The following is an 11,117-nucleotide window of genomic DNA, read 5'->3' on the forward strand; positions in this document are numbered from 1 at the left end:
AGCTGCACCTGAAGCTTTCACTGCACTGATACCTTTTTTCCCATGAACAGATTTCATTTAAACACAGAAATCCCCACACTGTCAACTCAATCTGCCCCTCCTTCACCATGGATTAAAAAAGCCACCAAACTCTTGTTCACTTATCACTTTATTTTGTACAAAAACTATTAAGTTGTTGCCACAGCAGCTGCCTGGGTTCTCTGCACGGAGACTCTGGTGTGGGTCTTAGCCAGATGATCAGTGAATTCCTGCAAAAAAAAAAAAAAAATTAGGCATTTTGCTATCTTGAACCAAATGATGTCACAGGCATCACTGTACAAAGGATCCATTTTAAACTACAGACAGTTTTTATAAATTTATCATTTTAACTTCCCCTGAACTCTCCAAACTCTCCTCTCCATTTTATTCTCTAGCTAGCTTGGCATCCAGGACATACCAATGATCAACTCAAGAGTCCCAAGAGCAACAAATGATAAAAGGTTAGAAACCTGACCTATGAGAAAGTTACACTAGGAACATGTAGTCTTGGGGGGGAAGATGGGGACCTGATAAGTCTTCATATACATTATAAGCTGTTACAAAGAGGACAGTGATCAGTTCTCAGTCAGCTGAAGATAGGACCAGTAGTAATGGGCTTAATATGTAATAAGGGAGATTTAGGTTAGATATTAGGAAAAACTTTTAAAGATTTTAATAGACTTCCAAGGGAGATTGTTGAATCCCCATCACTGATGTTTTAAAACACCAGGTTAGACAAACACCTTTCAGGGATTGTGTAGGTGTTCTTGGGTCCTGCCTCTGCACAGGGACTGAACTAGATGACTTCTCAGAACCTGTTCCAGGCCTACAATTCTATCAAATGCTACACTCACTTTTTTAGTTAATTGCAATATAAATCTTAAGGAAGTCCACCCCAATGAAGTCAGCCTACAGGAGTTTGGCATGATGGACCCTGAGCTGAAGAACAAATGCACTGATTTCATTCTTACCTGATAAGGAGACTTGGTGAATACAGTCTCTTTCCAGAGGTCAGGCGTCAGATAACTGTAGGTCTTGGAGATCGCATCAAAGGTGGCTTTAGCTATTGAGAAGAGTCAGATATTGCATATTGTGTTACACAGCAGCAACAGGAGGCCCCAACAAGGCTGGGACTCCATTGTGCAAGGCATAATACAGACAGTAAAAAGCTAATGCCTGCCTCAATTTAATGACCCTCGGCCCCTCAACCTCAGAAAAAAATGTAGAGTTTGAAAAGGAACAGGAAGACCATTTCACAGGGTCCCTCTGCCGTGCACATTGAACTCATTTTCTCTCTCTCACCAATTACGACAATTACACTACTTCAGCCAAGTGTAACTGAGCAGAGCTGGGAGAATTTTAAACAGAACACATGTAGGAGAAAGACTGCTTCTAATTCAATGCCTCAAAGCCTTTAGAGTACAAGATAAATCTAACTTCAGAATTAATTTTGGCAGGATCATCTGCATTGTACTCTCTGGCAGTATACCAGGCTTCATTCCTAGTTTTATTAGGGCTTTTAATTTAAAATTAGTTAAAACAAGTAGTACTGGAAATAAAACAGGTAATTTAGTCATCCACTGAGACTATTACAAAGGCACCTAAATGGCCAGAGGTACAGTACATGTTTTTAAACCAGAGTGTTTAAACTGCTATCAGATTGGACTTCTGGCCCAAAACTTACCAAAGTTGCCCAGTGTGGCAGTACAGCCTCTGGCTGAAGTGTAGCAGTCATCAATTCCAGCCATCATCAGTAGTTTCTTGGGAACAGGGGCAGATACAATTCCTGTACCACGGGGTGCTGGGATCAGACGCACCAGAACAGACCCACAACGACCAGTAACCTAAACAGAACAGCAGGTTACATCCAACTAACCTGAGAATATTTAATCTTTGATAACTCCTTCATGCTTCGAAGTGCAACACAGAGCTAGCTACGGTGAAGCAAATTAATCTTTACCTTGCAAGGTACAGTATGAGGTTTGCCAATCTTGTTACCCCAGTAGCCTCGTCGTACTGGTACGATGGATAGTTTAGCCAGGATGATTGCACCACGAATAGCAGTGGCAACTTCCTTGGAGCATTTTACACCAAGGCCAACATGGCCATTGTAGTCACCAATAGCAACAAAAGCCTAAAATGAAAAGAAAAGCTTTTTAGCAGTGTCCATATATATTACACTTACAAACATCCTTTCAATGAGAACATACCCTATTGTCCCCTTTCCCACCTCAGACTACATCCAGAAGAGATTACTACAACCAAGAGTTATAGAATCCTTTATCTCCAATCTTTCAACTCCTGCTGTACACTTCTTGTGGCAGATTCTACATTGCAATACAGTTCCTTTACACAACTCCAGAAGCACAGAGGGGCCATTAAAGGCAGATTTTCCCATGGGGGAACATCCCAACTATGCTACCATCCTTGCAACTCCCCATACAGCAGTGGAGGTTGGAGCACTGCTACTTTCCATTTACTCAGCTACAGACCACTGCAGCCAAGTATGAATTGGTATTAGAGCAACTCCAACTACTCAAATTTGCATGAGGGGGCTGGGTAGGTTGTGAAACCCACATTTACCCCAAACCCGTTACTAAACCAAGCATAGTTCAAGTTGAACAGAGAATTGGGATTCTTGAATACCCTCTGCAGCTACCTCCTGGCCAGAAGGCTGCCTTTGAACCACTCAATGACAAAACTGGCCATACATCATTCTCTCTTTAGGGCCAAGTACACGCTCTCCATAATTTAGTTCCTGGTGAACCATACTAGTTTCATACAATAGAAATGAAATGTGAATTTTCAGGAGAGCCATCTGTAAGGCTACATTCAGAGGCTCACAACCAGTACTCAAATAATAAACACCACAGTACTTAAGAGCTGACCTCCTGTATATTTGGGTAGGTGGCCTCATGAACATTTATGATTTAATCATCTCATAATTCCAATACCACCTAATGTTGTGAACACCAGTGAAAATAATTGTAGATTCTTAACTATCCAACAACAATACACCAGGAGAACGAGTATCACATCAGCCAAAAAGATGGAACAGTATCCAGTCAAATGAAAATCTGCTTTCATTTTAGTCAAAAAGTAAAAAGCTACCTTGAACCTGGTACGCTGACCAGCACGGGTCTGTTTCTGAACAGGCATGATCTTCAGAACCTCATCCTTCAGGGAAGATCCCAGGAAGAAGTCTATGATTTCAGACTCCTGCAGGAAGCAAAGTAATTTAGTCAATCACAGTTCAAAAGCTACCCATTAACCTCATGACAGGCTTAAGATGTGATTGATAATTTCTGTGCTGTGTTGCAGGAAGCTTAAGTTCTATGTACCAATACAGAATGATAGCATTAACATATTTTAGGTAAGATTTGAATAATCTGCTACAGATAATGCAACAGTTTTTAAACATTTAAAACCAAACTATATCTTGTAATGCATAATACAATCCAATGTACTTAAGTGATGATAAATTTTACTTGCCTTTTGAAAGCTTTCATCAGCACACAGCTGCTGCATTATATCAGACCACTGATCAGTTTAGTCTAGTACCCTACTACCTATAAGTAACCCATTCTCAATACCTCAAAGAAAGACAGGAGACTCAATCCACTTGGGACAACTGTGCAGTGCTCTATCATGAGGGAGCACAATGAATCCCATCTGCTGTCAACCACTTCCGTGAAGTAGGACAGATCTTTATAATCAGAACTTCCCAACTGGCTAATGCAACTTCTGTTACATTTGCAAATCAAGTTATTTTTATCTTATATTAGCATTCACTCTAATTCTGAGATGCCTACACAATTCATTATAGGCTTACCTTGATTGGAAGGGAGAAGAGATAAATCTCTTCAAGAGACTTGATTTTCATATCCTTGACTAGGCGACCAAGTTTGGTGACAGGAATCCACTGTAAAACAGAAAATGCCCAATGAAGGTCAGTGACAAGCCAAGTGCCATAAGCATACAAGAATTATGCTGTGCCCTTTAGAGCTTACCATTTAAGTTAAAGTTAAAGGAAAAATAAAAGTATCAGCAACACATTTTCATTAAAGTGCAACATGAGTGGAAAATATTCCTTTATGTACAGCTTGAAACATTTTTTTTTTTTTAGAAAACCAATCATGCAGTGGCAAACTTATTTCCTATTAGTACTCACACATCACTATCAAAGTATAACACAGCTCAGAGTTCTAACATTGCATTTGTCAGTGGTATCCACACATAAACATTAACACATGTAAACCTCACAAAAAATTAAACACATATACAGGTCTTAGATTACAGACAGAAAAAAGACCCAGTCTTTAAAGACTGAGTAAAGATGGCATAGTTGAGAAACAGACTTACTTCTTTGTCTTCAGCTTTGCCACGGGCCCCACGCCCTCTTCCACGCCCTCTTCCGCGCCCACGCCCGCGGCCCCGGAGACCACTGCCAAAGCCCCCGCGGAAGCCCCCTCTTGCAGCTCCTCCTGCACCTCCTGCAGCACCGGCGTCATCCGCCATTTGCTATACAAAAGGGATAAAAACATATTTACTTGCACAACTGCTTAACGCACACACATTCCCAGGGCAGCAGCGCAGGCACCAGGACTCTGCAATTCCCCACACCAAAGGGGGCTGGTTTAAGGTACAAGACAAGGAGCATGCCCCCCTTTCTAATGTAGTCTCTAGTTACCTCACTAGCCTTTAGCCACTTCAAGCTGGCTTTTCAAAATAGAGTCTTATTCCCTTTCCACAAGGGAATTCGGCTCCCTTTCCCATCATTCCACCAGCCATGCCATCCCCGAACAGGGCAGGGGCTGGAGAGGGCTCAGTAACCCAAGGAATGGGGGGAAGATGCCCTCAGCCCTTCCTAGGGTCGGTAGAGCCGCTCTCCACCCCCCACATGTTTTGCACCAGCTGCTATCCGCCTTGCCTCCTCAGGCCAGCCCTGGGGGCGCTGTACCCTGGGCCCCTCGGAGTGCGACCAGGCAGGGGGTGCAGGTGGGGGGAGGGGTCGGCTCTGCCTTTCAGACAGCAGCAATATGTCGTCGTCCCCCCCCCCGGGCTGCCCTCGAGGCCCAGCCTGTCTGAGGCAGCGAAAACGGGTCATGCAGCCCCTCGCAGGGCAAGAAATAGGCCGACGTCCAGGAGGCGGACCCCCGGCCGAGCCTCCGCGGCGAGGCCCTGTCCCCGCCAGCCCAGCGGCCAGGCCTGATGGCAGCGGATTCCCCAGCCCACCCCGGCCCGGCCGCCCAGCCTTACGTGTTCTCTGAGACTCTCTCAGAGTAGAAGGCCGAAGCCTCGCCCCCGCTGGGTATTTATACCAAAGGAGTTCTCGCGAGATCTTCGCGCAAAGACCGCGCGGAGTGCGGGGGGGGGGCCGCCCCATTAGCCAGTTCCCGAAGCGCGCGCCGCCCCCAGAGCTCCAGCTATACGCATGCGTACGTGCCTGAGGGGCGGGGCCTGCCTTGACTGACTGAGACGGGGATAAAAGGGCCCGCAGCGCCGCCGGCCTAGGCAGGCAGGGATGGACAGGTGCGCGTGCGGCACGGCTTACCTGCGGGGGGAAGGGCCCAGAAAGACCTTTGTAGCTGGTAAGATGGCGGCGGGAGCCCGGCAGTCCCCGGCGCTGGGCTGTGAGGGTTCCGGCGGAGGGCGGGAGATCCTGATGTTCCAGGCCGTCTGTCGCGCGTGGTGGGTGCGTGTCACGAGGACTACATCTCCTAGCATGCACTGCTCCACCCTCCCGTCCGCGCTGTGAGCGCAGCTGCCGTGGGGCATGCTGGGACGTGTAGTCCTACTGGGGCCTCAGGGGCTAGAGGCCCCCCACGGTAACGTGCGTAGGCCAACAGAGGCCTGACCTGGCAGGGGGGTTCCTTCCACTTTTCTGTCGGGGCATCTCTTGGCGCCTGGCGCTCCGGCCCGGTGAGCTGGATCGGTGCCTGACCTGGGAGGGCCGATGGGGAAGGGGCCCTGGAGGCAGGACACACTGCCCTCGGGCGCTCTCTGGCACTGTCTGAAAATCACCTCTGGCCTCTCTCGTGGCTCCTGGGGAGATAACTGTGCCTACAGCAACTGGAGCGTTAAGCTTACTGCCCGCAGGCCGTGTGCGGGGAGTAAAACCCATGTTCCTATAACTCAGGCCAGATCGGAGACCCAGGGCGGTGGCTATAGTAACACGACAGCGGTTCCCCCTGGGCGGGAGGTGGGGCACACTGGGGTGCTATGGTTTAAATCCGCTGTAAGAGGTGTTTCTAAAGACACCTAACACTTCTGTTTTTTCTTCCAGCTCGGCTGTGGGCGTCTGAAGAGTTTGCTGCCACCCATGAATAATCATGAAGGCCACTGAGCACCTCGGCAATATTACCCATTTGTGTTCCTTTCTATATACGTGTACAAAAGGTAGATGCTCACCTTATGAATGAAAGGCTTTGAAGACAGTCTCACTTAAATACTGGTAGTCTTTAACACTGTAAAAATCTTTGAGTCTCCAGCCCTTACTTAACAAAATAAGCTGATCAGTAACTAGTATGGCTGCTCTCATGAGTCAGGGTTGTCAGGAGCAGGCTGTCAAATCATAGTCTGCCTTCTAATTGTATTAGAATAGTGCTTACGGGGCTTCCTGGTGCTCTAAACACCTAGCAGGACAGTCCCTGCCCAGAACAGCATACAGGCTAAGTAGCATAGGCGTGTGTACAGGGTGTGCCGGGCGTGCCCAGGCACACCCTAATGTCTCAAAAGGAAAGGTGCAGGAACCTCGCTGCAGCGGAGGCACGGCGGGCTGGGTGGGTCTTTGCAGGCAGCCACTGAGCGCTCTGTGCTTGGGCAGGCGGGGCTCTTACCTGCTCAGCCTGTGATTGACTGGCAAGGTGCCTGCACTGCAGCTTGTTCACTAGGACGGCACAAGCGGCGGCTCCGGGTTAGCATTACACAACCAGAGGCAACTCCCCCTCCCACCGCACTCCTTAGTCCTTTGGTTCCCGCGCTTTCCCAAAGCGCCTCTCACAGCAGCTCCCTCCACGCCTAGCCCTGCAAGGCTGGGCAGTCAAGCCGGCGGCCCTTAAGGCTGATCTAAACACCGCTGAGCGCTTGTTTATTTGGGGTTTTTTTTTGGTGGGGGAAAGCCCTGGCTTCACCTCCCCAGACGACTCCTAGCGTCTCTCCCGCCTGCAGCGCACAGGAGCGTCTCTCTGGCCGACTTTGTGCTCCCTCTAGTGGGTGCAGCCATCCAGCCGCCTCATTCATCAATCGGCCTCAAGCTGTGCCTGCCGGGCTTTGTGTTCTCAGGCAGGACAGCAGTCGCAGAGCCCTCTGCCTTACTTGCGTCGCTCACTGACCGTAAAAAGAGGGGGAGGGAAATGCTGAATGCAACTAATTCCCTAAGCCCTTGATCTCAACACCGCCAGCCTTCCGCAGGCATGTCAGAAAGTAACAGCAGCTTTGCAATGAAACAGGCAGGTCCTCGGAGGTGTTCTAGTGAGCTTCTGATCAAAGGAAGATGTTAGGTTAACTGCAGCCTTCGCTTACTAACTCATTAGCTGTGGTTCATTCTCGTTAGATGTTGTAGAAATGTATAGAAAGCCCGCATTCGCTCGCAGCACTACTGTGGCGCCACATTATCATTGGTCCTCTCCTCCCCTTCCGACTACTATTCCAGAAAATTCTTTGACCTATATAAGCGGCCGCACCAGGTGTGCCCAGCGCAGTGTCTACAGCGTTTGTAATCTTTGTCGCGTGTACTCTACTAAAATAGCATAACAAGCCCGTGGCTTTATGTTTTAATTCAATCGTATAATACCCCCTTTTAATTTTAAAATATGGATCAGTTCGTTGAGATAAGAAAAGGAGCAGAAAAACTGAATTCTAATGAATGTGCTGATAGTAGTGCAAATACCTCGGACTCCTCGGTTAAGAACTTATATGAAGATAATGCGACCACCAGTTCCAGTGCGTGCAATAAACTGAGTAATGACCAACAGAAACAGACTTTGTCTCTTAGTTCAGGTCAGTGTAGTTCCTATTCAAAGCCATCAAACATTCCATCTGATGACCCGGTCTGTGATATTCCAAAAAATAGATTAGAACACCAATCTCGATTATCTAGAGGTCCTTATCAGCCTAGATTGAGCATGTTTCCTAGAAGTAAAATAGGGAATAAACAAAGAAGTTTTCAGTCTGATTGGTATGAAAAGTATAGGTGGTTAGAATATAGCCCATTAAAGGACGCAGCATTTTGCTTTTACTGCCGTTTCTTCTCTAATGAGGCAGCAAACAAAGGTCACACTGATCCAGCATTTATTGATAAGGGATTCAGAAACTGGCATAGAGCTAACGAATGTTTTAAAAAACACCAACTGTCAAAATCTCATATGTTGAGCTGTTCTTCGTGGTCAAGTTTTAATGAAGGGAAACCTATTGATGTATTGTTGGATGAGGGCAAGCAGGCTTATCTGTCTAAACAAGAAGAAGAACGGTGCCATAACCAAAGTGTAATGGAGCGACTGATTGACATTGTTCTGTGTTTGGCGAAAGAGGGGAGACCATTCAGGGGTCACAATGAAAAAGCTGACAGTTTTGAGAAAGGTTTATTTCTAAATCTTGTCAATATGCTCCAAAAATATGATCCCGTAATGGCAAAGCATGTGCAACAATCTCCTCGAAACGCTACCTATCTGAGTAATCGCACCGAAAATGATTTAATTGTGGCCTTGCACAACGTTGTGCACAAAAAGATTGTGTCTTCACTAAATGGCAAAATGGTCTCAATAATTGCCGATGACACTACTGACTGTGGACACCATGAACAGATGTCCATTGTGGTGCGGTATTTTGACAATGAAAAACATAGTCCAGTTGAACATTTTGTGTCTGTTCAGAGACTATTAACAGTTGATGCTCAGTCTATTTTTGACCAGTTAAATGATGTCCTTGGCATTCTTAAAATTGACTGGTCATCCGTGATGTCTGTCTGTTTTGATGGCGCATCTACTATGTCTGGATGTACTGCGGGAGTTCAAACGAAATGTAAAGAAAGAAACAGTGAAATACTTTATGTACACTGCTATGGACATTGTTTGAACCTCGTCCTAATAGATGCATGCATTTCAAGTAAACAAAACAGAACTGTCTTTGATTTTTTTGGTGTTATTCAGACTCTTTATGCCTTCATGGAGGGGAGTCCTGTGCAACATGCAGTAATGGAGAAGATTTCACAAGAAGTAGGATCCCAGTTGAAGACTTTGAAGTCACTGTCAAACATAAGATGGGCATGCAGAGCAGAAGCAGTGGCTGCTGTAAAACAAAACTACTCCATCATTTTACAAGCTTTACAAGAGATTATTGAAACAACTCGCCTTGCTGATGCTAAAATAAAAGCCAGGGGCCTTATCCATGAACTAAATTCATTCAAGTTCATCTTTGCCCTTCACATGATGCACCCTATTCTCCAGATGGTGGTAAAAGTGAGTAAGGCTCTTCAAGCTCCAGATCTCAACTTACTTACTGCAATGACAGGGGTGAAAAGCTTGCGTAACTCTTTGGCTGTGATGAGATGTAGCCCAGAATATTGTCAATCTATTTTCAATGACAGTGTGAAAATGTGTGTAGAGAATGATATATCCATTCCCCCAGTTAAGAAGAGAAAAACGTCCACTCGTATTGATGACGCATTTGAGTCTCAGCATCACTTTGATACAAAAGAGGAGCAGGAGAGAATAACTTCATTTTACGCATTCCTAGACTCAATGATTACCGGCATTGACCAGCAATTTGAACAGGAGACTTGTAAAATTGTGACTGCAATGGGAAAACTGCTGAGCTTAGACATTGGCAGGGATGATATGAGAATCATTGCCAACAAATTTAAAGTGTCCTTATATGAGTTGGAAGCTGAAGTCCGATTGCTTCGGGGTTATGACGGATCAGTTCCTATAGGTAGCACTACGAACACCACCAGAGAGTGGCTTGATTGGCTAAAGGAATCGGATCGGTCTTCCATGTTCCAGGCCTTTTACAAATCTATTCAATGCTTTGCAATCTTACCTGTTACAGGCTGTTCATGTGAAAGAGCCTTTTCGAAACTAGCACATGTAAAAAATAAACTAAGAAGTACAATGTCCCAGCAGTGCCTCGACTCACTCATGATTTTGTACATTGAACAAGAATTGGCTTTGTCAGTTAATTACAATGATGTGATTGAGGAATTTAAGTCCATAACACCTGGTGCGTGATGTCTCATTCTCTAGGACAGGAAGACGAAGAAACCTTAATCTGTTTTGGTCAATTTGGGTTAGCTCATTATCTGGTTAAAGATAGTCAATTTTCATGATCTTTATCTTTATACGCCTGGTTATCACTACATCAAAAATTTGGTATTTTGTGTCTCATTTTTTAAGTTTGTATATTTTTAAGTAAAGTTTAGTTGTTAATTTAAATAAAATTAAGTTGTTTTAATTTCTTTAGTGTATTTGAATAAAAATAATGTCCTTTATGATTGAGTATTCAATAAATGTTTGCCTTTTAAAAAATAATAATAATAAAATTCCCTGGGTGCACATCCTAATGAAATGTGCTGCGTATGCCTGTGCTAAATAGCCAAGACTTACGGCCTCACAGAAACTGGCAAGAAGAAAGCTGAGACTGCAAACACCTGTATTTCCAACACATTAATAAGTACAAGAGTATAAAAATATGTATCAGAGACAGGATGTCCTGGTACCTTCTAACACAAAAGAGAGATAACAAGGGCTACCTGACTCCCTCAAATGACAGTGTACTGGATAGAAATGTCTTTTTAATATGATGAAAAGAGATGTTTTGCCAAACCATCCAGTGCAAGGTAATGGGTGGTATCAGACTATGTCAAGTGGGTGGCAACTACCTGCATCAAAGGGGCGGAATGAAACTTGTCTGTAACAGTGTATAAAAGAGTGTCAGAGGGAATGACTTTGTCCAGCTGAGAGGATAAGGGAGAGTCCTGCCCTTAATTGAGCTGGCCCATTGTAAAGCAGCACTTGTACTTGAAAGCTATAGGTGGCTTCTCATTCTGCTTCACTGCTGGGTGCCTTCGTTGCTCAGCTGATCTGTAGTCGGGCAGTCAGTGC

The 11,117-nt window shown here is 45.4% G+C and overlaps 1 protein-coding gene, 1 long non-coding RNA gene and 2 other non-coding genes across 4 annotated transcripts; 2 read left to right on the plus strand and 2 right to left on the minus strand.

Moving 5' to 3' along the window:
* Positions 1-130: 130 nt before the first annotated feature.
* RPS2 (ribosomal protein S2) lies at positions 131-5,410 on the minus strand. Its single transcript, XM_067534295.1, has 8 exons — positions 5,278-5,410; positions 4,381-4,539; positions 3,851-3,940; positions 3,130-3,237; positions 1,979-2,152; positions 1,703-1,862; positions 990-1,081; positions 131-248 (listed from the first exon to the last, which is right to left on the minus strand). The coding sequence occupies exons 2-8, from the start codon at positions 4,534-4,536 to the stop codon at positions 168-170; spliced, it is 861 nt and encodes a 286-aa protein (XP_067390396.1). The 5' UTR covers positions 4,537-4,539; positions 5,278-5,410; the 3' UTR covers positions 131-167.
* Positions 1,237-1,376, minus strand: LOC137144186 (small nucleolar RNA SNORA64/SNORA10 family). The gene has a single exon (XR_010917348.1). It is a non-coding gene; the product is annotated as a small nucleolar RNA SNORA64/SNORA10 family (small nucleolar RNA).
* A 52-nt stretch (positions 5,411-5,462) lies between the features above and the next one.
* On the plus strand, positions 5,463-10,504 carry LOC137144138 (uncharacterized). Its single transcript, XR_010917333.1, has 2 exons — positions 5,463-5,609; positions 6,305-10,504. It is a non-coding gene; the product is annotated as an uncharacterized lncRNA (long non-coding RNA).
* LOC137144185 (small nucleolar RNA ACA64) lies at positions 6,027-6,154 on the plus strand. Its single transcript, XR_010917347.1, has one exon. It is a non-coding gene; the product is annotated as a small nucleolar RNA ACA64 (small nucleolar RNA).
* Positions 10,505-11,117: the final 613 nt, after the last annotated feature.

The sequence above is a fragment of the Emydura macquarii genome, unplaced genomic scaffold, assembly GCF_026122565.2.
Source record: "Emydura macquarii macquarii isolate MOO-44397 ecotype Brisbane River unplaced genomic scaffold, CSIRO-AGI_Emac_v2 contig_3390, whole genome shotgun sequence".
NCBI lineage: Eukaryota > Metazoa > Chordata > Testudines > Chelidae > Emydura > Emydura macquarii.